This window comes from Gobius niger (assembly GCF_951799975.1).
Source record: "Gobius niger genome assembly, chromosome: 22".
Taxonomy (NCBI): domain Eukaryota; kingdom Metazoa; phylum Chordata; class Actinopteri; order Gobiiformes; family Gobiidae; genus Gobius; species Gobius niger.
Genome location: NC_136873.1, coordinates 18,060,580 through 18,086,936, shown reverse-complemented (window position 1 = coordinate 18,086,936; position 26,357 = coordinate 18,060,580). Strand labels below are relative to the sequence as shown.

General features: G+C 44.4%; 1 protein-coding gene across 1 annotated transcript in view; it reads left to right on the top strand.

Annotated features, from left to right (window-relative positions):
- The window catches only part of nek7 (NIMA-related kinase 7), a 187,729-nt gene that overhangs the window by 94,211 nt on the left and 67,161 nt on the right, over window positions 1-26,357 (top strand). Inside the window, exons 5-7 of the mRNA XM_079580956.1 lie at window positions 564-674; window positions 6,485-6,593; window positions 12,688-12,795. Coding sequence (XP_079437082.1) covers window positions 564-674; window positions 6,485-6,593; window positions 12,688-12,795 — 328 coding nt within the window. The remainder of the gene's footprint in view (window positions 1-563; window positions 675-6,484; window positions 6,594-12,687; window positions 12,796-26,357) is intronic.

Sequence of the window (26,357 nt, the reverse complement as noted above, 5' to 3'; positions counted from 1 at the left end):
TGTGGCCGGGGGTCCGGGGAGCCGCCCGGGAGAGAAGCGGTCGGGGCTGGGGAGACGAGAGCGAGGCAGCCGCTGCTCTGTTTGATAAATACAGCCTTTTCTCACTGTTTTACGTGACAAATGCAACCGCCCATACAACCGCCGCTTGTATCCGTGCGTGTGCGCAAACACGAGCAACCGAGCCGCGCTCTGGCCCACCTCCTCCAAGCGGGCCAAAGTCCGGAACCGAGTCCGACTCGGGCACGGATTGATTGTACTCACACTGCACAAACGAACCGCGCAGAAGGGGCTTCCTTGGGCGCGGTTCGGATGGACAAGTGTGAGTGCGCCCAAAGGTGTAGGGCACAATTTAAACCTCTGCTAGTCAACGGTTTTGCGGCACTAACCACCGATCTATGGCCCTTCACCCTGTGTACGCTTCAGTATGCGGCCCCACAGGAAAAAAGTTTGGACACCCCTGGCGTAAACCTTTGGGATGAGGCTAAGAAGGATTCATTCAGTTTAAAAGAATTGGTTGTGTACTTTTTGTAAACAGATATCTTTTTCTCTTCCCGTCTCTGCAGCAATTGAACCACCCCAATGTGATAAAGTACCACGCGTCGTTTATCGAAGACAACGAGCTGAACATAGTTTTGGAATTGGCGGACGCTGGGGACCTCTCACGGATGATCAAGGTAACTCACTGGATCCTGGAAGTGGACATTACAAACTGCTTGTACTGTACAAAATCACCTCAGTACTAACTAAATCTAAACTAAACTAAAGTAAATCATCCAAATCGTCCATTAACAGCTGCACAGGTGGCAAAGGTATGGTAGTCTATGTATAATCATATTTTTTTTTAGGCACAGTACATTTATCATGACTCTGTTTATGTGTTCATAGGTTCAAGCTATAGATTCATTTCTATGCTACATACAAATAATAAATACTGGCAAATCTTGGCAGACTTTTTGTTATATCGAAAACACAAGGTAAAAACAGGTGGATTTGGAATCTTTCCTAGGCCACCGTTCTTTACATACTGAAATATGTTCTTACCTGAGCTAAGACGAGTTGATGCGTACCTGTCTGGTCATTTTGCATGACTGAGGGCACGCACAAAGACCAGAGATGTTGTTAGCATTTGGCCTCTTCCAGTAGCTCCTATAGCCGTTGGAAGCTACCACGCTCTTCCACGGGCACAAAGACCTGACAGGTACGCATCAACTTGTTTAAGCTCAGATAAGAACATATCACAGTATGGAAGAACTGCGTGCCCTCAGTCACACAAAAAGACCAGAGATGTTGTTAGCATTTGGCCTCTCACAGTGTAGTCCTATAGCTCCAAACAAGGTGAAGTTAGAAGCGACCAAGCTCTTCCACGGGCACAAAGACCAGACAGGTACGTATCTCAGTCTGGAAAAACGGTTGCCTGTTCCTTTAATGTAGTAGTTGGTTCTCGTCATTTTCCAGAGAAAGCACTCAGAAAAGGTGTCTGAAAAAATGACAGACGATCAATACCTTGTTTTGAGCGGTTTTCACTCATTTAGACGCTTTTCCTGATCGGACCAAGTTTACTTTGCTTGTTTGAGGACATTTCAGACCAGTTCTAGGGTAAATCTCGCTTGAAAAAAGAAAGTAAAATTGTCAATGAGATAAGACCAATTTTCTTACCCCATTGGCAAAGAAAATGATCTGAAATAAGGACAAAATGTATTGAAACGACTCAGAAACATCTCAGAACAAGTGAAATAATCTAGGACGAATACCCAAGAACTTCTTAACTAGTCAAAACAGCTAACATTTGGATTATTATGCTCAAATTGAGATGTTTTTGGTTTTTCAAAATGGGGATTTAGTTCAATGTCAGTGTCCAGCAGCCTTGATTTGAGAGAGGACTGAAGCATGAGCTACAAATCTACATTTAGAATCCCATGCATTGTAGAAAATGCTTGTAGACTTCGACAGGATTTTGCCGTTTGGTTTTGCTTATGTTCCCTAAATGATTTCAGCTTTTGTGGTTTGCTAATCATAACCATTCAGAAGTAAGTTTGAAAGAAACAAAGTGCAGAGTATGGTGAAATATTCGACTTCTGCTAAAGATCCAAGGTTTCCCTTCATTGGATGTGTTATTCCACTTGTGCATTGCGTATTCCGTGCGTCTCTGATCGTCCTCTTCCCTGTATAACCAGATTGATTAGTGCATACAGCGGGCGATGTTGTTCCTCAAAGTGGCTCAGGAACAGGAATTGCTGTTGAAAGGCTGTTGCCATCTCCTCCCTGGCCTGCGCTGGTATTCTCAAAAGCTGCCAGTACAGCAAATTAGTGGTGCGCACAGAGAAAGGCCTCCTCTGCCATGCATAAATGATGCCGCAGCCGTGTATGGCACTGCTCGACAAGCTGTTTGCAACTGCACATCCGCACACTTCACCGTAGCAAATTAGGCTAGAGGAGGATTAGTGCTACAACATGGTGAACATGGCAGGTTCTGCAAGCTCTGCTACATATCCCCGCACTGCTAACACGCTCATATGGTACCGTTTGTAAGCAGAGGAAGTGCCGACGCAGCCATAAAAGCACATGGAGATGCATTATGGGTGAGAGAACTGTGGCCCATACCACAGGGCTGGGCACCTTTCTGTGATACCAGCACAATAATATCAGGAGTTTGTACGTATATTACATTCTAGTTTATCATTACACAATGAAAAATAATGGTACCACAGTCTGTACCAGTTGTACTGTAAATGTGCCCAAGGCCTCGGTTTGGGTTAATTATGAATTCATGGGCTTATCTCACTCTAAATCTGTGAAAGATTATACTCCATCTCCAAAAGCCTGTATATAGAGATGATCTGTATTTTAACATAAAGAAAATAAACATACTCAATTAATGAACATTCGAATCGACAGCAGATGGCAGCATCTTGTGCCCCTCCCAGGGACTCCAAGAAGGCCGGGTACTCTGCACTGATGTTGGGCCCATAGGCCGAGACAACGGTGAGAGACCTGTCCCCGATCCGAAGGCGTAGGGACGCGACCCTCTCATTCACCGGGGAACTCCAACACGTGACGGCTGAGCTGGGGGGCTATGAGCAAACCCACCCCAGCCTGCCGCCTCTCCCCGCGGGCAACTCCAGAAAAATGGAGAGTCCAGCCTCTCTCCAGGAGTTGGGATCCGGAACCCAAGCTGTGCGTGGACGTGAGCCCGACTATTCACCTTATTCCGGAGGCTCGCGTGGGCGCCGCCATGAATTGTGTCCACCCCTTTTCTCCTATCTTTTAACATGGAGCTGGAGAACTCTACATAAAATCAGTCACTACACGAAAACAAAGCCGTTTTTTGGCCGCACAGAGAAACGCTGCAGTGTCGACATGTTGGTGCAAATGAACATCGGACGTTTTACACAAATCAATCTGTTAAACATCAGATTTGAGCGGAGAATATTTTCCCTCGTTCTCCGTTAAATGAGCGGGTTTCGTGCTCGACCTGAAGTGTCAGGACAATGGAAGTGCTGAGACAAAGCTAAAAGTGGCAAAAGTGGGCGGGGCGGAATAAGGTGAATATCTAGTCGGTATCTCTCAACCTCCCGCACAAGCTCAGGCTCCTTCCCCCCCAGCGAAGTGATGTTCCATGTCCCGAACGCCAGAAGCTGCGCATGTGGACCAGGTCGCCGAGGCACCTGCCTCTGACTGCCACCCAGTCCTCTCCGCACCCGACCCCTACGGATCCCTCTGCAGGTGGTGAGTCCACAGGAGGGCGGGCCCACGTCGTCCCTTCGGGCTGTGCCCGGCCGGGCCCCGTGGGCAGAGACCCGGCCACCAGACGCTCGCGTTCGGGCCCCAACCCCAGGTCTGGCTCCAGGGTGGGGCCCCAGCTGCGCCATGCCGGGCAACGTCTCGGTCCTTGTATGTTGTACGTCCATAAGAGTCTTCTGAACTGCTCTTCGTCTGACCGGTCACCTCGGACCTGTTTGCCATGGGAGACCCTACCAGGGGCATAAAGCCCCAGACAACATGGCTCCTCGGATCATTCGGGCACTCAAACAACCCCACCACGTTAAGGTTCACGGGATCAACTTGTACCAGAGTGATTTGAAGAGAGAAATAAAGGATCTGCTCATGATTGAAAGCATCCCCCCTCCTCAGTGAAACATGGTGGTGCAGCATCAGGGCATGGGCTTGTCTGGGCCAATGGAACTGGTTCCCTTGTATTTATTGATGATGTGAATGTTGTCAAAAGCAGCAGAATGAATTCTGAAGTGTTTCAGACAATATTATGAACTCATATTCAGCCAAATGCTCGGACGCCGCTTCACAGTGCAGATGAACAATGACCCAAAGATAATGTCAGAGAGATAAGGCAAAGAAGTGAAATGTTATTCAATGGCCAGGTCAATCACCTGACATGAATCCAACTGAGCTAGATTCCCCTTTGTGATCTGCCTGGAAGGCGTAGGGAGCCACACGTGTGCGTTAGCCAGCTGGTTTAGCTTTTGCTAGCAGACGCTGGGACACGTCCATTTCAGCGAGCAACAACAGAACAGATCAGCTGTGGTAGGATATCGATTACAATGACCAGGGGAAGATAATGGTGTCCGGAAACAACCAACATGAGCTCCATCTGCGGCGTCATGCCTCGAACAGCTGTCAGCGAGACAGTGACTATTGAATATGGAGTCGGCTTTAGCACAATCATTCAGAAAAGGATTTGAAACTGGAACATCACATTGATAAGGAGCAGAACACTTTTTTTTCTGATCCTTGAAATATTTTCTGTTCAGTTTCCAAAAGTATGAGAATCACTACTTTAAAGACCTATTGCTACCATGTCTAACTTTGTCACTTTATGGAGGGAGACTTCTCTATTTGCAGCAGCAGTACTGTTGTGTTGTCCAACATAAAATGTGATTGTACCTGACTGTCAGCAGTAGTGTTCTGGCTAGGCCTTATCTATCCACTTGGTGGTGAATGGCTTTCTTTTTCTGCCCACCTGTCCCTTTTCTGTCCAGGTTTGTATTTCAGTTTACTCCAGTGTACGACCAAGAAATATCCCCACTCTCTTGATTTCCCAGAATGCAATGGTCAACTTTGTCCCGATTGATAGAACGTATTTCATAATAATCGCTCTGGGTTCCTTAAGCTGGGGACTTTACCCCATGGCCACCTTGTCCTCCATGGCTACGTAGTGCGTGCTTGACCTCAGCCCTCCTGGCACCGCTGTGAAATAAACACATCTGCACACTGCTGTATGTAGAGCAGCACACTCCCATGCATGAATTTACCATTTCTTATTCTTTTTGATTCCCCCATCCCACGTGGCCCTGCCCCTCCGCCTTCCCTTCCTCATTCTCTATTAACGCTCCTCTCTGACCATCTCTGAATTCAGATGGAATCAAATGTTCCCAGATTTGCATGCACTTGCAGAATATTGCACACGCGGTGTTGTGCTGGAGGAGGGTGGAGGAGGGGGCCGGGGTGGGGGCGGCTGTTGGTGGGCGTCTGTGTGCTTCCCCATTGACATCAAACGCTCCTCTGATATGGAAATGGGGAGGGCAAGGAGAGAATGGCTCCTCACTGAGGTTTTGTTTGGAGGTAGGCCAAGGTCTACCTCCCCTCTTTCTTCCGTCTATCGATCTACTTTAACTCCGGTGTTTCGCAGCACCTTCCAGCTTTTCTCCATCTCTTACTGACCTCCACAGTATCGCGGTAACAACATCTGACCACCTGCTAAGACACCCATTAAAAAGTGGACTTCGTACTGGGATGATGGAGATGGTTCATGAGACGACTGGACTGGACCTTCTGTCCTCTGCTGTGTGATGACCCATTTGCCCAAACGTAATTGTCATTTTTTTACAAATCAAAACAAGAGCCACTGCCTTTACAGCATACGTCAATTGGAGTGAAGATCTCAGAAGATGACCCAGTCGTTCTCAGTCAGTCCCATCCTTCACAATTCATGAGTGAAAGAACGGATTGAGGGTTTGTGTATGTTGTTTCCTCGAATACATGTGCGTCCCATTGCAAACCAAGAGTGTGGTTAAGAGACAGGCCAAGCAGACGAGGGGTCTGGACTGCATTACAGGCCATGCCTGGGAAAGGCACAAGGGCTGCTCCAATGTGTGGTCATTTCAATGCAAGCTAATCAGGGCTGGGGACCGTTACAAAGGACACAGAAGAATGTTCTGTAGATACCATGTTTCTGCACAAAAGAAAGTTACTTTGTTGTTCCAGCTCAAACAAATCATTGAAACCCCTGTTCTTGTTAGTTCATAAATAGTGTTTTATAAACATTACCTTTCTATTTGGTTCTGAATTGTGAATATTGTTACATATGTGCTGAAAAAAAGCATTGTTCAGGCACAGGTATTTGTTAAAGTGGCCAGTCCTTGATCGAAGCTGTATCGTGTTTTGAATGGTCACAGTTAGTAAATCCCAGAAGGACCTGATGATGAATATCATGATACTTCATGCTGACTGTGTTTCCCTGTGTTTGCAGCACTTTAAGAAGCAGAGGCGGCTCATCCCAGAGAGGACGGTGTGGAAGTATTTTGTGCAGCTCTGCAGCGCCCTGGAGCACATGCACTCCAGGAGAGTCATGCACAGAGGTACAGTACTCACTATACAGAGGTACAGTACTTACTATACAGAGGTACAGTACATACTATACGGAGGTACAGTACTTACTATACAGAGGTACAGTACTCACTATACAGAGGTACAGTACATACTATACGGAGGTACAGTACTCATTATACAGAGGTACAGTACTTACTATACAGAGGTACAGTACATACTATACGGAGGTACAGTACTCACTATACAGTACTCACTATACAGTACTCACTATACAGAGGTACAGTACTCACTATACAGAGGAACAGTACTCACTATACAGAGGAACAGTACATACTATACTGTACTCACTATACAGTACTCACTATACAGAGGTACAGTACATACTATACGGAGGTACAGTACTCACTATACAGTACTCACTATACAGAGGTACAGTACTCACTATACAGTACTCACTATATAGAGGTACAGTACATACTATACTATACTGACCAAATGTGTGGGACCTGACAGAGAATGTAGATTTACCCATGTGTTTGAGTCTTCATTTGGGAAAGCTGAAGTTGCTGAAGCTTGCAGTATGTACTGTCTTTTGTCTTGTGAAACATCATGTATGTACAGGGCCTGTTTTAGAATGTAGGCTCTGATTAGTTTGATGATCAGTATTAATGATCACCCTTTGATTTTAGTAATATTCTATGACATACAACTTCCAGTATAACACCCTGCTTATTAACATGTAGGTCAGTGTTGGTCCATTACCGTTTATGATTGACTCGTGTTTAGTAAATGCTTTATAGCCGTCCTCATATTATTCAGCGTTACCTCCATTTTCTTGGATTTTCTCGAACAAACCCCAAAATGCTTTGTGCCCGCCCAGCCTCCCGCTGCTTCAAACAGCTGAATAAAAAAGGAGATGTAAATGCAGTAGGTGTTGTTAGTAAGTGCGAGTGTTGCTGCTGCAGATGACAGAAGGTTCCTCGGCAGGTGCTAAAAACAACTCCAGCACCGAACAGTGTTAATGGGCCCATGTGCTTCCAATATTCAGCTCTCCCTTTGAACAAACAAAACAAAAGCTCTGAGCCACTGTTCATTTGGACAACACATTCAAATTTACTTTCAGTCTGTTAGTCAAGATTCAGTCAAGAGTCTCTACAAGGATAACTTAACCTTAAAGCCACATTAAAGCCTTAAAGGAACATTCCAGGTGACATATCGCTGTGTCACAAGAGCAAACAATGCACCTCCAAACAAAGCAGCCATATCCCCATGGAGAGACAAGCAGGCAGTGTCCTGCTCCATTCAAAGGGGAACATGGTTTAGGTGTTTATCACCACTCGAAACACTGTATTTTATTGCAGCTAAATATTCTACAGTGTGGCTAAATTTAATAATAGTATTAATAATAATGATAATAAAGCTGCATCGGTTTTATATAGCGCTTTTCTGGACACTCCAAGACGCTTCACATTTCATTATTCATTCACTGGCAAGCTACTATTGTAGCCACAGCTGCCCTGGGGTAGACTGACTGAAGCGAGGCAACCAGTCTGCGCCATCGGCCCCTCCGACCACCAACAACCACTCACTCACTCACTACATTTGCCAGGCTTCCTGGTGTTCCTACGGTCTCCCATCCAAGTACCGACCAGGCCCTTCCTGCTTAGCTTCCCAGGTCTGATGGGATTGGGCAGAGCAAAGGCGGGATGGCCCATGGGCGGCAACTAACTGCTGGCAATCTACACTTTCCCCCAGGACGACGGCTGAATACTAGCATTATAGCTACAACTGGCCACATTTAAACACATTTATGTGCATTGTCCCTGTTCAAATAAACAAATACAAAAATCTAATCAAATCCTTTTGTTTCGTTTTAGTCCGTGGTATGTCAAAAGTAGTGGGCGACATTAGGGCTGCAACTAGCAATTATTTTGTAAATGGTGTAGGAAATTTTTATTTTATTTTATCACATATAGCTTAAGTGGTGCTACTTGAGGATGTGTTAATGGAGTAAACTGAAAGGGAAATGTTTGTTGGAGGCTCTATTCATGAAATTTACAATGTACAAAACACTACAGACCCCAATTATAAAAACACAGTAGGTTTTCCTCAAAAATACTACATTTTTTATGTCATTTTTGCTCCATTTAAGTCTGTGTGAACCAGAAAACGATTAATCGATTTCTAAAATAGTTGTCGACTATTTCAATAATCGATTAGTCGTTTCAGCCGTAGACGACATGTATAACATGTAGAGTGTCATACATCAATCAATCAAAGTTTATTTGTATTGCATTTAACATGACACATGGAGAACCGAAGTGCTTCACAGAAAGATATAAACAATTTAAAAACACAGAATGATTGTGTCCTAGACATAATTCAGTGCATTCCAAGTATTAAAGGCCAGTTTGAAAAGACGAGTCTTTAATCTGATCAATTTGGGTTGAAAAGGGAGAAATCTCACTTGTACGCAGTTTAGTTTAATTTTTTTTAAATATTTTTCAATTGATTTGACCCGAAATGCCATGAGCTGATGGAACTCACTTTTCAAAAATGCGACTCTTAAAATATTTTGTCATGGCTGAATAAAAAAAAACTAAATAAAATTACAGTTGTAAAGTTTTTTTTCATGAGACTGAAACTGACTAAAATGTCCAGACATTTCCGACATGCCATGTTTCTTCTTGACTTTAGAATGGCACTGTGACAGACTCTCCGAAAGCACCCGCGCTCACAGGTGAAGCACATCCGCCCGCCTGGCTCCGATTAGGTCCAGCGGACGCTAACGAACCCTGAGCTCCCATATTTAATGAGCACTTAGCAGCGACAGGCCGTTCCAGCCTCATTATACAGGTGTACATTTCAAAGGCTCACGCTAGTCCCGCTCAAATGACTTAAGACGGGGCCTTTTAAAGTGGCTGCCCATTTTCATGTTAAATGTAAATTGATTTGTGGTCCGGCTCTTGATCACGGGCCGGACGTTTAAACGGCTACAGTAAGTATCGCGCTAATTCTCATTAGGGTGTAGGATCAGAGCGCTGTCCGCCGCAAAAACTCTCCGCTAAACATGTTCTGTTCAGTTGTTCCGAAAGATCTGAACGGTCACAACGCTGTTCAACTACCAGGCCTGTTTGTCGGAGCAGCTGATCTGCAGACCACTGAGCGGGAAACGAGCCTGAACAGGTTTCCCGCCGGTGCTGTCTGTGAGCCGCTGACCCAGAGGAGGTATGGGTCAAATGCAGAGACGTTTACAGACTTGAGCTAGGGCCAGACGATTTTCTTCACATTTTATTTTCATTTCTTTTCCTTCACCTTACAAAACAAGGCAAAAAAATATATATATATATCATTGATCAATCTCAATTTTCGATTGTTCCATCGTAATTATAAACACATGTAGCTTAGACGCAGCTTTCATGCAAACCTCAGCTCAAACAAAAACAAATGCGTTTCTCCAGTTTCATTGAACACACACAAATCTCCCATTGTCTCGTCCGAACTCCCAAACTAGGAGCTGTTCCTGCCAAAGAAATGCTGTAAACGTGACGATTATAAAGTCCCAGGACGATTGAGAGTTCAATTAGCCCAACTTTGAACTGACGATAATCAGAAGGTCGAGGGTTAGAATCCCGGCTCCTGTCGTTGTGTCTGCGTTACACTGGTGTCTGAATGAGAGTGAATGGCAGGGTTCTGGAAGAGCACAGAAGGGCCACTGGCTCGAGGGCCACCGGTCCCGCCTCAACCGAGCTTTACCCAAATCTAAAAGCTAAAAAGAAAAGCATCAAAATAGCGAGAAAAAGAGGAAAACATGGACAAAAAAACACAACAAAAAATGATGGAAAAAATAATGAAAAATGTGACAAAAATGTGACAAAAATGTGACAAAAATGCAACAAAAATGCGATAAAAATGCGATAAAAATGCAACAAAAATGCAACAAAAATGCGACAAAAATGTGACAAAAATGTGACAAAAATGTGACAAAAATGTGACAAAAATGCAATAAAAATGTGACAAAAATGTGACAAAAATGTGACAAAAATGCAACAAAAATGCAACAAAAATGTGACAAAAATGGAACAAAAATGCAACAAAAATGTGACAAAAATGTGACAAAAATGCAACAAAAATTCAACAAAAATGTCACAATAATGAGAAAGAAAAAAAAAACATACAAAAGACACAACACAGCAACAGCGCGAGGAAAAAGGTCAGTTTTGTTGGTCTTAGCTTTCAAATGAGGTGTTACACAGCCAAAAGAGGACAGAATGCATTTGGTTTAGGCGGGTGGCAAGAGGTTAAAACATCTATTTGTGGAAGTGTCACAATTACGCTAATTTGGGCCAGGCTGGTCAGAGTCCAGGGCTGTTTTTCAGTCCCAGTCCGCCCCTGGTGAATGGGTGACTGATATTGGGCCTGATAAAGGTAGAAAAGCAAGATGGTTCTTTTAGTAAGACACTAGGTTTGTTTACCTGCTTTGCTAGTTGATCTGTGATCTTCCTCAGAGGCGTCACCCGATGGTGAAAGTGACGTGTCATTGGCAGCTGACATGGATTTACCAGTCAGTAGGGAGAGCTCACGCCCCCTACAGACTGACGCCTTCTCCAGGACGGCATCCCAGGTGTACGCCTATCATGCAATAAAACATATGTGGGGGAGACAGGGAGGCACACAAAAGAGAGAACACCAGTAGGAATGTGAAAAGGAGACAGCCAATAGACAAAGAGCAATGAAAGAAAAAGCACTTCAAGAAAATCATCCATATCACTGCAAGAGGGAGAACCACATCATGAACTGGGACAATGCCAGGGTCATCTGTGCCGAAAGTAACAAGTACAGTCTCACCGCTGGATCAGAGAAGCCATCGAGATCAGGAAACGTGCACCAACATCTATGAACCGGGATGACGGAGCACCTTACCCCACACCTGAGATGCAGTCAGTCAGTAAGAGGCTGACTGAGGCCGAACAGTCAGTAGGGAGATGATGGATTTACCCGTCATCTCCATACTGCTTGGTAAATCCATGTAAAGCTGCCTACGACACGTCACTGTCACCACCAGATGACGCTTCGGAGGAAGGAATCACAGGAAGTGATCGAAACTAGTAAAGCAAGAAAACAAACCCTCTGTCTTACTAAAAGTCTACAAAAAGGACCCTACTAAAAAACAAGGAAAAAAATCTTAAAATGAGACATTTTGTCTTGTTTTAAGGAAAAAATTCTGCCAATGGGGTTAGCATTTTTTTCTTGCTAAGAATTGTTGTTTCTAGAATATTTTTCTTATCATACATAAAATGAGAAGGAAACACTAAATTTAGCAAATAAAAAGCTAGAATTAAGCAGAATGTCCTCAGAAAATGGAATAATTTAAGGAAAACATTCTTATTTTTTTTTCTTATAGTGAAAAATTGTGGGATATTTTACTTAAATGTTGCTTGATTTACGCAAAATATTCTTAATAAATACTAATATTTAAGGAAAATATTGCCCTCGCCCCGGGACCCATCTCCATGATGTGGAGCCAGGCTGATGATCAGAATCACCTGGCTGGAGGATTCACCTATTGTACATGTTTTTAGTGGTAGGGGAAACGTATGCAGACACGGGGAGAACATGCTCCACACAGAAAGGCCCCGTCCTGGTGGGAATCAAACCCAGTACCTTCGAGCTGTGAAGCTGAGACTCTAACCGCTGTGCCACCGTGCCGCCGACTTTAAAGAATGGAATGTATTATCTCTCTGTGAGAATCAATTCTTACATTAAGTAAATATTAATCTTATTTTTTCTTGAAATAAGAAAAAATATTCTTTGTCTAAAGCTGAATAAGATTCCAAAAGTTTTTCTTTCTTGTTACATGAAAAATTAGCATGTTTTTAGCAAATATATCTGAACAAGAAATGGCTAGATTTTATTTCCTATAACAAGATTTTTGGGAAAAAATAAGAACTTGTTTCTTAGAGTAAGACATTTTTTACTTGCTTAGAATCCACTTTTTGCAGTGTAATAGTTTAAACCAAGAAGACAGTATGAACCTTTTGCAAAGAAAAATAAAGTTTAAAAGCGCTGTATATTGTAAGTTGACACTATTTACCATTTAACTTCATGTATTTATTTTTGCAGATATCAAACCCGCCAACGTCTTCATCACAGCCACAGGAGTGGTGAAACTGGGAGACCTGGGCTTGGGCCGCTTCTTCAGCTCCAAAACCACGGCTGCTCATTCTCTGGGTACTTGACACGCACACACACACACACGCACACACACACACACACACACACACGCACACGCACACGCACACGCACATGCACACACACACACACGCCGCAGTAATCACCTTCAGTTGGATGTGTTTCATTAGCCCGAGCTAAAGGCCCTTTCTGCCAGACCACGGCCCGTCCCCAGCCCCTTCATGGGTCGTTTAGACACTTCCTATTGCCTCCACCTTTGACCTGGGCCATATTAAAAGTGGGCCCATTCGGTCAGCACACAGCCCTTATTGTGTCCGCCCGCTGCGCAATAAAAGTGTCCGACTTTATAAATGGGCTTCTTATTGGCATTGATGAGCGCGCTTTTGTCACGCGGAGGAAGTAACGGAGCTCAACGCCACTTTGTGTTTGAAGAAGGTGAGAACTGCCAGTCTAGCCACAATAATTAACGCCGCTGCTAAATGAGCTAATGGAACACTTAACTAGGTGCTAAAGCTGGCACGTTTGTTTTATGATTTCATTGTGATGAAGCTTTAGCGCGAGGTGCACAATCGGACCGTTTTCATGGAACAGTGAATGCGTTGCTGAAAAGTGCAGAACCGTCTCATTGGAAGTGCCGTAGCGAGGGTTTGAGAACATCGCTGAGCGGATCCAGTCAATTGTTGTTTTGGTGTTGCATTGCCTTTGTTCAATGTTAAGAAAGCACAAGGTTCTCTGCCTGATATGTTCGACCCCTATGTCCCCTATTCACCTTATTCCGCCCCGCCCACTTTTGCCACTTTTTGCGTTGTCTCGGCACCTCGTTTCCCTGACACTTCCGGTCGAGCGCGAAGCCCGTTCATTTTAACAGAGAACGAGGGAAAATATTCTCCGCTCAAATCTGATGTTTATTCGATTAATTTGTGTAAAATGTCCGATGTTCATTTGCACCGACATGTCAACACTGCAGCGTTTCTCTGTGCGGCCTGAAAACGGCTTTGTTTTCGTGTAGCGACTGATTTTATGCGGACTTCTCCAGTCCCATGTTAACACATTGGAGAAAAGGGGCGGGCACAATTCATGGCGGCGCCCACGCGAGCCTCCGGAATAAGGTGAATATTAGCTCAGCACTTCATATTTTAGTCTCTGTCTCAAATGTTATTGCTCCTGGATGTGTCTAAAATGTGCACTGTGAACTGAATCGTCACCCTAGGGCTGTGCAATTAATTGAAATTCGATTACGATTTCGATTACAACAGTAAACGATTACAAAATTAGCATAATCGCAAAAAAAATGGATTATAATTTTTTTTTTTTTGCAAATCAGACTTGCGTTTTTTCGGGCCGCTGAGATTATTTTCCCTTCGCTTTTCACGTGCCATGGCTCATGCTTTTGCGCTGTGTGATGATGTCATCAGGCCGCGCTGCTTAGTTTACTTGCGCAGGTTTGAGGGCTGGCCAGCAGGGGGCAGGTGTGAAACAGGGACCTCTCTTTAATCGAGGCGTACTTGAAAACATTTGTACTTTTATGTCCAGAAAACAAAATATCATCATAGTGTTTTGGTTAATAAATAAATAAAATAAAGATAGACTTTTTTACAGGCAACAAATAATCGTTTGAATAATCGTGATTTCAATTGTGACAAAAATAATCATGATTATTTTTTTTTCAATAATCGAGCAGCCCTACGTTACCCTAAATCAGGGGTGTCAAACTCATTTGGGTCGCGGGACGAAATTCAGCTCCCACGACGGGTCGCGGGCCACATATAATAGAGGAGTGTTTTCCAATAAATGAATAATAATAATCTGAGATTTGGTCAAAGCCCCAACTTGACTGTAGCTTCATTAATAACAACGGCTTACACTTGTATTGCACTTTACAAGCCTGTGTCACAAGTTCCTCAAAGTACTACATAGTCATCATTCATTCACTCCACACTCAGTGAAGCCACAGTCACCCTGGGGCAGACTGTTCATTTACCATGTGGCTATAATGTGTTGTTCATATCCTGAGCTCTTATTATGTCACTGCCCTCTGCTGGACACGTGTGGAACTCTTTCCTTTTTTTTAAATGTAATGCCCCCTAGTGGTGAGATTGAGCATTCTGGTTATTCTTTAAAAATTCATAACTCTGCACAGGAATGGGCTTTTTTTTTTACATACTCTGGAATTTATGCTCTACAAGACGGGCCGGATTAAATCATCTCATGGGCTGGATCATGCCCGCGGGCCGCATGTTTAACACCCCTGCTCTAAAGCATCATTCGCAAACCTAAGAGCGTCATCACACTCTAGTGACTGGAACAGGGTCCAAAGAAAATGTCGAGTCTCCCACACCATGACACAGGACCAAACCAGTGACAAAGGGATTGATTCTTCTGGCGAGACCGGGCAGGTGAAAGTAAAGAGTTTCGATGTGGAGATTATTTGCCAGTTCTCTCCCTTAACATCTGAGTTTCATGTCAGAGTATAAACAAGACAAAACTTACCCTGTACAATGTTTACTTTATGACGTTTTGTATCCAGAAAGCAGCTCCAGCGCTTCGCAAAGCCGGTTTTGTGTCAAATGTGTCGTGTATGAGCACTCGTTACAAAACTTTCAGATGGTTTTCTCAAAAGTAGGTTTTTGCTCCTCTCATGAAGCAAAGTAACCACTATAGTAGCTCCTACAGACTCCAAACCTTCCACTCTTGGACTTAACAATAATTTCAGTTTTTAATAGATTTGTAATATCTAATTCCGAACCTGATTTATTGAGCTTTGAAGCCAAAAAAAAACAATAATAATAATGCATCGGTTTTATATAGCGCTTTTCTGGACACTCTAAGATGCTTTACATTGCACTATTCGTTCACTCCATACCCGTGGTGGTAAGCTACTATTGTAGCCACAGCTGCCCTGACGGAAGCGACATCGGCCCCTCCGACCACCACCACTCACTCACTCACGAGTTACATTCGCAAGGCTTCCTGGTGTTCCCAAACGGTCTCCCATCCAAGTACCGACCAGGCCCTTCCCTGCTTAGCTTCCAAGGTTTGACGGGATTGGGCAGAGCAAAGGCGGTATGGCCACACAACTCTTTACAGATTTTCCACAATGATTAGCTTATTTAAAAACGATCCAAGATCCTTCTGAAAACATCTGTGTTACTCATATGTCAACAAAATGAAACCAGACATCTATTATTTATGTCCGGCCATTTTTAAAGCAGTACTAAGTAACTCTTCCCCCTAGAGGCCATAAGCGCAACTGCAGGTGTAGTAGCAAGTTACGATTTTTTAACTTATTAATTGTCTTGCAGAGTAAATACGACGCCGACAGGAAAGGCGAAGGGAGAGAGGGTTACTGTGCATCCGATTATACAATGGAAATATTTTTTTTCACTCAAACTTGGCTGTAAATACTGTTTAAAGTGACGTTAGCCCGCAGTTAGCTTTGCCCGTTAGCATGTTAGCTTCTTCTTCTTCTTAAAGTGACGTTAGCCCGCAGTTAGCTTTGCCCGTTAGCATGTTAGCTTCTTCTTCTTCTTCTTCTTAAAGTGACGTTAGCCCGCAGTTAGCTTTGCCCGTTAGCATGTTAGCTTCTTCTTTGTGATTCCATTAGTGTGTATTGCTTTCTCCGGACCGGTGGCAGTCAAGTTGCAAGCATGGTTTTCTGTCCAGAGACACCAGGGGGCGATGAAAGACCCTCCAATCATCCCATAAACACTTGTATCACCCCCACAGGGACTACGGGGAGGATTTATTAAGGTAAACACGTTACTTAGTACTGCTTTAAGTACAAAATACCTTACTTCTATATGACAACATAAAAATACAGAAAACTTGCAATACATTTTTCCCCTCATATTTATATCAGTAATGTTCAGCATCTAAATTAATTCTACATGCCTATTCACCTGCAGTGTCTCGAATTAAGGCCTGTGTTTGTTCCTGAGCCCAATATCACGCCCCTCTTCTCTTTTTCATATGTAAGAAAAACACAATTCTAAACAATTTGCCCAAGTTGTGTCCCTGTAGACAGACTCGACGCTGCCCACGGCCCCCCCCCCACACTTGAGCCTGCTTCACGCCCAAACCGCCCGTATTGTTTTCCAGGATGTGAAGCAGAAAGACAAATATAAAGGCTGCTTTTCACACGCTCTCACTTCTGGATGCCAAGCTGTTCCCCCACAACAGCGCTTGTGCCTGCCCCGCACGGCAGCGGAGAGGCCGTGACATCGGGCGTTAGTCACGTGACGCGCTCCCGCACACACGCCACAGCGCACACGCCACAGCGCACACGCCTCAGATCACGTGCGATTGCTCATTTGTAAACGTCGGACCCACAGCTCCCTCTTTCGGCCGACGTGGGACAAGAAAGGCTGGGATGAGGATTCTGACCTTAAAGCTGCATTATGGAACTTCTCATGTCGGGAGAAAAATGTTTTAGTCGTGTGTGTTTGACCTCTTAGTGACCCAGCGGCTGTGTGATAGGGCTTTTCCACCAAGGTGTTGGTTCTGGGCTGGTTCAGAGCTGCTTCTGGTGCCGGGTTGGTTCCATACTGACTTGGTTTTCCACCAAAATGAGAGCTGTGCCTATTGTCCTAGCAACGCTTTGGGAAGTCAACATCAAAAATGGATAGTAACATCTTACTACAGCCACTTCTGGTTATAAAATACAGAAAAATAAGTTTATGTTTCAGTCCCAGCAGCCGTTAACATTTTGATTTCTTCTTTCTAACTCTTGTTTTAGCTAAAGAGCATAAAGCAAAACAACAGTTTCCTCCACAGAGACTGTTTTGGCTTCTCCAGGAAGTTCTAAGCACAAACTAACTAATATAATATTGATTGTTTGTTGGAGGAGAGAGCCACGCCCCCAGCCGCTGACATCACTGGTGCTAGTTTCTTGGTCCAGCTTTTAATTGGTTCCCAACCGGCACCAGATTTTGGAACCAAGAGCCAGCGTTTTTTCAGTGGAAAACGAAAGAACCGGTTCTGAAACTGGAACTGGCCCAGAACCAGCACCGGCACCAGCTTGGTGGAAAAGGGCTATGAGTGGTTAGAACGGCGCCTTTACTTTCCATTTTGACCCTCCTGGTAGGTTTTCATACTGACCGTCCCTCTCCATGGTTACGCATACGTTCCATACAGAAAACCTACAAAACAATCGATCCTGGAGCGATCGAGAATATAGGCTGTTACGCACAAATATCAAAAGTTCAATAATGCGCATTGTGATGAAGTTTTAGTGCGGGGGTCCCCAGCTGGCGGACCTGGGTCCAGATCCGGATCTCCAGAGGCTTTAGTGCGGACCCCAAAGCCTTTTCATCCTCCCAATATTGTCAATTTGTGTGGCTGAATGAGAAATGATCCAAACAATTTGAATAACATTGAAATAAAATCAGTTGTGCCTTGTTCATAGACAGCCTGTGTTCATGTTTTAACATTTTCAAGAACAACGATGCTTATGTTTGGACCCTGGACATATGTTGAAAGTTAGGATAGAAAATCGGACCATTTTCATGAAATGTCGCTGAATAATGCAAAAAAATATATATATACTAGTCTAGTTTTAAAATACTGCTATTAGATCTTTTTTCTAAATCATCTAGCCTCACTTTTTGATATCACAAATCTTTATTGGCGTGTTCCATGTGAATTATTTAATTATTAATTAGATTTACATTTTTATCCATCCATCCATTTTCTTCCGCTTTATCCGGGGCCGGGTCGCGGGGGCAGCAGTCTCAGCAGAGATGCCCAAACTTCCCGATCCACACACACCTCCTCCAGCTGTTCTGGGGGGACCCCGAGGCGACACCAGGCCAGCTCGGAGACATAGTCCCACCACCGTGTCCTGGTTCTTCCACGAGGCCTTGTCCCACTAGGACATGCCTGGAACACCTCCCGCGGGAGGCGACCAGGAGGCATCCGGAACAGATGCCCGAGCCACCTCAGCTGGCTCCTTTCGACGTGAAGGAGCAGCGACTCTACTTCGAGCTCCTCCCGGGTAACTGAGCTCCTCACCCGATCTCGGAGGGTGCGCCCAGCCACCCTGCGAAGGAAACTCATTTCGGCCACTTGTATTCGCGATCTTGTCCTTTCGGTCATTATCCAAATCTCATGACCATAGGTGAGGGCGGGAACGTAGATCGATCGGTAAATCGAGAGCTTTGCCCCGACTCAGCTCCCTCTTCACCACGACAGACCGATACAGCGACCGCATCACTGCTGACGCCGCACCGATCCGTCTGTCCATCTCACGCTCATTTTTATACAATGCAAAATCTGTTATTTGGGCATTTAAAAAAAAGCACAAAGTATGTCAAGTATGTTGACTTTGTAAAGAAATCCTGGACAGCGTGAGGATTGATGGATGAAACGGCTCCAAGAGCTCTCTCCTCCTCACAGCTCTGAGTCTGTGCAACTCCCGTCTCCGTCGCTCTGAACTATTCACTCACTTACTTATTGAATGATCCATTTTAATGTTAAAGGGATACTTCAGGATTTTTGACATAGGGCCTCATTTCCTAGTTATCCAGAGTACTGTTGATTTCTTGCGATTTTTTCTTTTTTTTTTTTTTTCATGCAGTCCTTATATTTGAAGAGTTTAAGGTGCTAGGCTGGTGCTAGGCTAGTGCATGTCTATGGTAACTAGTAGCCTGCATTAATCACATATAACACCAGACAAACCATATAAATGTCTGTGTCCATAGAATCATTTTTGGAATATAACTGACCTTGCCTCACATGAATCACCACATTTTGAGGGACTATTTTCCAGCAGATCACTCCGCCACTGCATAGCCTATACAACCACGAAGCTGATCAAATATAAGGTGTTTTATCAGTCAACACAGATATGGGTAGTCTGGCGCTATAATTGGATTGGGTCAGGCTGTTTTTAATGCAGGCTACTAGTTACCATAGACATGCACTAGCCTAGCACTAGCCTCAAATATAAGGACTAGCATTTTCACACGTCCAGGTCGTCCCCAAACAAACCGGACCCAGGCTCCTCTTATGCTGTGGCCCCCTCACTCTGACATTACCTCCCGTTTGTTTCCAGCTCTGCTCTTTGTCCCCCCTCTTCCCTTCCACACACTCCCTCCGTCGTCTCACTCGTCCCATCTGTTTTCGCCCCGTTCCTGTTTCCGTGGCTGGAGCTGTGACTTTTACCCCGGGGGAAGCGAACGGGCCGGGGTGAAGGACGAGAGGGGAGAGTTAAAGGGCAGAGTTACAAATGAATTGAGGAAAGCAGAGTATGTCAGGGAGGAAGAATAGAAACCTGGATGACAAAGAAACCCCGACCCCAGAAACGCTGGACATGATTGGACGGTCAGGAGTTCGAATCCCACTTCCCGCAGGTCGTTGTGTCCTTGGGCAAGACTAGGGCTGGGTGCCGTTTAACGATACCAGTACGGGATCGAAAATGAAGGTTTAGGTGCTACCTGTATCAAAAGCAGGTACCGAAAAGAAATATAAAATCTTTATATTCAAGTTTTTATGCTGTTGGTTATACAAATTTAAAAAGAATTTAAAAAGTGAAAGACAAGTAAATAAAAAACATCAAATGCAAATAGTGGGGAAAATTGGGTTAAATTTGGGAAACATTTGGGGAATCAAAAATATCAAAAAGGGAAATAACGTGGAAAAAAAATTGAAGAAAATTTGGGGGAAATTAGATAAAAGGGGCAAATTGGGAGAAAAAAAACACAAAAAATTGGGGAAAAATTTGAAGAAAAATTTAGGGGGGGGCATTTTTCTTTTAAATTGTTAAAAATGGGGGGAAAAAATAAGAAACGTGAAAAGTTTTTTCTCCCTCTGCTGTTAAAGGAAGCTTCATCTCAAACAACTAATACAAATGTAAAAGAAATTAAATGGAAGGAACATAATAAATTAACATTATTCTTCTGTTTTATGGTTCTAAATGAAAAATAATGAAGTATCGGTACCGAAAACTAAGTATCGTTAAAGTACCGGTATCGAAAAAAATGGTAACGGTACCCAGCCCTAGGCAAGACCCTTCACCCGCCTCGCCTCCCGTGTCTGCAGTGTGAATGGGTGACTGGTTCCTTCATAGTATTGGTCTAAGACGGGGGTGTCGAACTGGTTTGGGTCGTGGGCCGCATATGTAACACGTGTTCATTATTCACTCACTCCACACTCGTTGGTAATGTAGCTATAGCCGCCCTGGGACAGACTGACCATTTACCACATGGTTGTTTGTATCCTGATGTCTTGATATGTAAGTGCCCTCTGCTGGACACGGGTGGAATTCTTTCCTTTTTTTTAAATGTAAGCTGCCCCCTAGTGGCTGGAGTGAGCATTCTGGTTTTAAAAATGCATAACTCATCACAGGAATGAGCGAGCGACTTCCAGGCTCTACATGGGGCCGGGTTAAATCATCTTGCGGGCCGGGCCTTGTGTTTGACACATGTGGTCTAAGGCAGTGTTTTTCAACCACTGTGAGATATTGTCTGGTGCAGTGTTAATTTTGACAACATATTTTAATTTAGTTTTAGTCTTAGTCTTTTGAGGAAAATGTAATTTTAGTCTAGTTTTAGTCAAAAAAATATCTTCAATTTTAGTCTAGTTTTAGTCGACTAAAATTGCAAGTAAATTTAATACTAATTTAGTCGACTTTGCATTGATGATATTCATTATAATCATATTTAATCTTGTTCCTCTGCTTCATGGAGCTGCTCCACATGAACAAAGCTCAGAGCTGATCCTTTGGCAGAGAATTTACATGATCTGAGGCTCTTTCAGACGCTCAATAGAAGTTTGGATGATTTTAGTCTCTCCCTTTCATTTTTATTTAGTCTCATTTTAGTCGACTAAAATATCTGGACATTTTAGTCATAGTTTTAGTCTCATGAGAAACTTTTAATTTAGTTTTAGTCCAATTTTAGTCGTCAAAAATAACACTTTGACTAAAATTAAGACTAAATATTTTAGTCGACGAAATTAACACTGTACCTTGGGAAATTATCCAATCTCACCTAGTTGTTTTTTTTTTTAAACAAATGCATTATTACCCACAAATAATGTAGCGTTTTCGAGTGTCTGTGCTGTCTAGTGATCGGCAGAGTAACCATATAATATTCTTCCATATCAGGTAGTTAATTTCTCTGAGACAAGAGAATTAGTGATGTATTGAGGCATTGTGGCTAGTGAGACTATACGGCGTTCCTAGCCAAGACACTTTGATGAGAACATTTTCTGCTGGTGGTGCCTCGTGATTATTTCAATGAAGAAAATGTGCAACAAAGGTTGAAAAACACTGGTCTAAGGGATCAGCTCACACGCCCGCATCTACATTCGATTCAACACATTTGTTTGTTACAAGACATGCAAACACACGAATCATGCACATGTGTGTCCCGGCATCTTTGTGTTGAATAGAAGGACATAAGTTAATCAATAAATGAGTGGGCCTTTGTTAGAATCAACGAAAAGGCTTTGTTCCTGCGCCGTGTTGGCACAAATGATGGCGCGAATGAAAACCTCATTTTTAATTTGAAAGGAAGATTGAAAGTTTTTCCACGATCATTTCTAACTCGTTCCAAACAACGAGGCGGCGCTCATGATGTGCCGATATCATTCAGTTGCTGCATCCTGCAAAAAAAAAAAAAAAAATAGCTGACACTGGCTGTGAAAGTGACTGTCTATCACAGCTACAGTCTTGTGTCGAGACTGAAGAAAGAGGAGGAAAGAAGACGGCACCAGAAGTAACAGGGAGCGGGCTACATGGAAGGCAGATAACTACATGACAGAGAGGGGGAGGGGGGAGAGGAGGGGGAGAGGAGAGAGAGTGCAGAGGTAGAGGCGGCAGAGAGGAGAGAGAGAAGGGGGAGGAGGGGGAGAGGAGAGAGAGTGCAGAGGTAGAGGCGGCAGAGAGGAGAGAGGGAAGGGAGAGGGGGAGATAGACGAGGGAGAGAGAGAGAGAAGGGAGAGAGAGGGGAGATAGAGAGAGACGAGGGAGAGAGAGAGAGAAGGGAGAGAGAGGGGGAGATAGAGAGAGACGAGGGACAGGAGAGAGAGAAGGGAGAGAGAGGGGGAGATAGAGACGAGGGAGAGAGAGAGAGAAGGGAGAGAGAGGGGGAGATAGAGAGAGACGAGAGAGAGAGAGAGAAGGGAGAGAGAGAGAGAAGGGAGAGACGAGGGAGAGGAGAGAGAGAAGGGAGAGAGAGGGGGAGATAGAGACGAGGGAGAGAGAGAGAGAAGGGAGAGAGAGGGGGAGATAGAGAGAGACGAGGGAGAGAGAGAGAGAAGGGAGAGAGAGGGGGAGATAGAGAGAGACGAGGGAGAGAGAGAGAGAAGGGAGAGACGAGGGAGAGGAGAGAGAGAAGGGAGAGAGAGGGGGAGATAGAGACAAGGGAGAGAGAGAGAGAAGGGAGAGAGGAGGAGATAGAGAGAGACGAGGGAGAGAGAGAGAGAAGGGAGAGAGAGGGGGAGAAAGAGAGAGACGAGGGAGAGGAGAGAGAGAAGGGAGAGAGAGGGGGAGATAGAGAGAGATGAGGGAGAGGAGAGAGAGAAGGGAGAGAGAGGGGGAGATAGAGAGAGACGAGGGAGAGAGAGAGAGAGAGAAGGGAGAGAGAGGGGGAGATAGAGAGAGACGAGGGAGAGGAGAGAGAGGGGGAGATAGAGAGAGATGAGGGAGAGGAGAGAGAGAGAAGAGAGAGAGAGAGAAGGGAGAGAGGGGAAGATAGAGACAGACGAGGGAGAGAGAGAGAAGGGAGAAGGGGAGATAAAGAGAGAGAGAGAGAGAGAGAGGAGAGAGACGGCAGAGAGGAGAGAGAAAAGGGAGAGAGAGGGGGAGATAGAGAGAGACGAGGGAGAGAAAGAGAGAGGAGGTAGAGAGAGGGAGCATAGGTAGAGACGGCAGAGAGGACAGAGAGAGAGAGAGAAAGAGAGAGAGAGAGAGAGAGAGAGAGAGAGAGAAGGTAAAGAGAGGGAGCAGAGGTAGAGACGGCAGAGAGGAGAGAGAGGGGGAGAGAGAGAGAGAGAGAGAAGGTAGAGAGAGAGAGCAGAGGTAGAGACGGCAGAGAGGAGAGAGAGAAGGGAGAGAGGGAGAAAGGAGGGGCAGAGGGAGAGAGAAGGAAAGGGGATGGAGAGAGGGGGGTGCAGGAGAGAGAGGGAGAGAGAAAGGGGGCGGGGGGGCCGGAGAGAGAGGGAGCGCTTCCTGTCTGTCCCTGTAATGAGCCCAGAGCAGCCAGTGAATAGTGGGGCCAGGCACAGGCTGACAGCTTCAGCCTTTCCACGTGCACACTCCCAACACACACGCCTTTATATCTGCTGCACGTGCACACCCCAGAGCCGCAGACTGTCTCCTATACACACACGTGCACACAGATCCATGAGTGTAAGTTTAGTTAAGGTTCTAGAGACATAAATGACAAGTCTGGCACTGATGGTATAGAACATAAGAAAGTAGTCGTGAAATGGGGCTGAGGATGAGCCAATCACGTTGCATCTGCGATCATTTGGGGAGAGGTCAAGCTTTCTGATTGGATCAAGCACACTTCGTTTTAGCCAATCACAGCCCAGTGCCAAAAACACAAACCACAAATAATCCTTGGAGTATTTATTTTTGCGTCTGTAGCAGCATACCTCACGTTTTGGGAATCGGTATCAATAAAAGTGTCGGCAAATGTTAGACCCGCCCACTCGCCGCAATATTGCCATGTGATTGGCCTAAACAGGTTCAGCTTTCAGCCTTGGAATAACGTCGTTCCCACTAATTGTTCAGAAAACGTTGATGATGAAACTTAAAGCCGTTTGCTGTAACATTTGTTTTTAAAACCAAACTTGTGGTAACACATCAGGCAATCAGAAGTTGAAAAGACAAGGGAATCACATGAGAATGGTGTAAAATGAAGGGAAAAGTAACATTAAAGCTATATTGAGTGTATCCAGTTGGCAGTAATGAGGAGAATATTATACCTGCAATTAGCACATGTAATGAGAAGGGTGTTAAGGACAGGAGGAGGAGAGGAGCTGGCACACGAGCACCTCAGGGAGATGCATGTTGGAAACCATTCTGACGCTCAAACTTAGACTCATTAGAACATCATACTAGAAACCAAAGTGCCCGCGCTTAAGTGGGCGCACAGGTGACCCGGGGCATTTAGGACATTCTTTTTGCTCATATTTGTTTGATGCATTTAGTACAAGTAATGTTGTGCCACATTTTGTAAATTTGATTCTAGTTTTAGCGCGGGCCAGACAAACGCAGTGGAAAGCGCTGGTTTTTCAGGCAGTGGCCGATGTGGAGATTTTTAAATAGTTTAATCCCTTATCTTAGTTTTCGTGTCCGAGCATTAAAAAGACAAACTTGCCCTTGCATTATTTTATGATGTTTTGTTGGAGCTGAAGTAGCTACAACATCTCTTCACAAAGCCGGCTTTCCTGTGTGTATTCAATCACAAATATTGACATATTTTATATCCACGTGTCCTGGGGCCCCGAGATGACGCTATAATCCAATGGGAGTTTTTCAAAAAAGAGTTTTTGTTCCATTCATGCAACAAAACAGCCAGTATAGTCGCTCCTACTTAACAAAAACAAAGGTTTTTCAAGTTTTTTTGTATATATACCGTAAATTCTCTAATACTGGCCTGTATTCCATTAGCGGCTGGGTCTCTGACAGTGGCCGGGTTCGCGGCTGGCGGAGGCAAATTAAAGCCGGTCTCTAAAACAGGCCGGGGCTTTTATTAGAAACTAGCGGTAGAAATATTCCCCATGTTAGGAATTTGTCTCATACTGGTGTAAATGAAAACTCCCGTGCAGGAAGTAACAAACGGGAACCCGGGCCGATGGGGACGCTGCGGAGGAGCTGATCCGAGCGTAACTTTGACACAGATTTAGCCACTTTTCAAACCTCCTGTGACTATATTTGAAAACAGGGCAACAAATGTTGTGTGACCCTCCAGGGTTTTAATAAAGTCACCATCGCGTCTTCAAAGCACGTCCAGCTGCTCCGTGTGCAGGTCAGTCCCACGCCTCAAAATAACTCCTCCCATCAGCGCGAGCGTCTCGTCTTCTCTCGGGTCAGTCTCATGATCGATCACAAACACAAACGCTCCGTCTGAACTCGCCTTTTACTCAAGATAACAACAAATAATCCGGTCCGCGGTAAAAACGAAACAGAAACCTGCAGTGACATTGATGTCAATGTTCCGCTAACAGCAACGAAACACTTCCTGTTGTCCCGACAAAATAAAAGGCGTCAATGTTCCAGCCACTGGGAGAGGGTTTGAAATGTTAATTAATAAATGAACCTAATATTTTAGGTGCAAATGGACACACATCTCGTTTTTCTTCGTTTTCCTGGTCGTCCGTTTTGCTCAAATAGAAATAAAGGCCTGTCTCTAATTGTGGCATTTACGGTATATAATTCCCAGCCTGACTTATTCTGCTTTGAAAACGAGGCCAACATTTACAGATTTTTTCACTTTAGATAAGCTTATTCAAAAACTAAACACAATCCAAAACCCCTCTAAAAAAAATCTACCAATATTCAACAAAATAAAACCATAAATTCAAATCTGGGTCTAATCTGGGTCTGGAAACAAAGTCTTTCACATGTAGTTGTTTTATCTGAGTGTATTGTA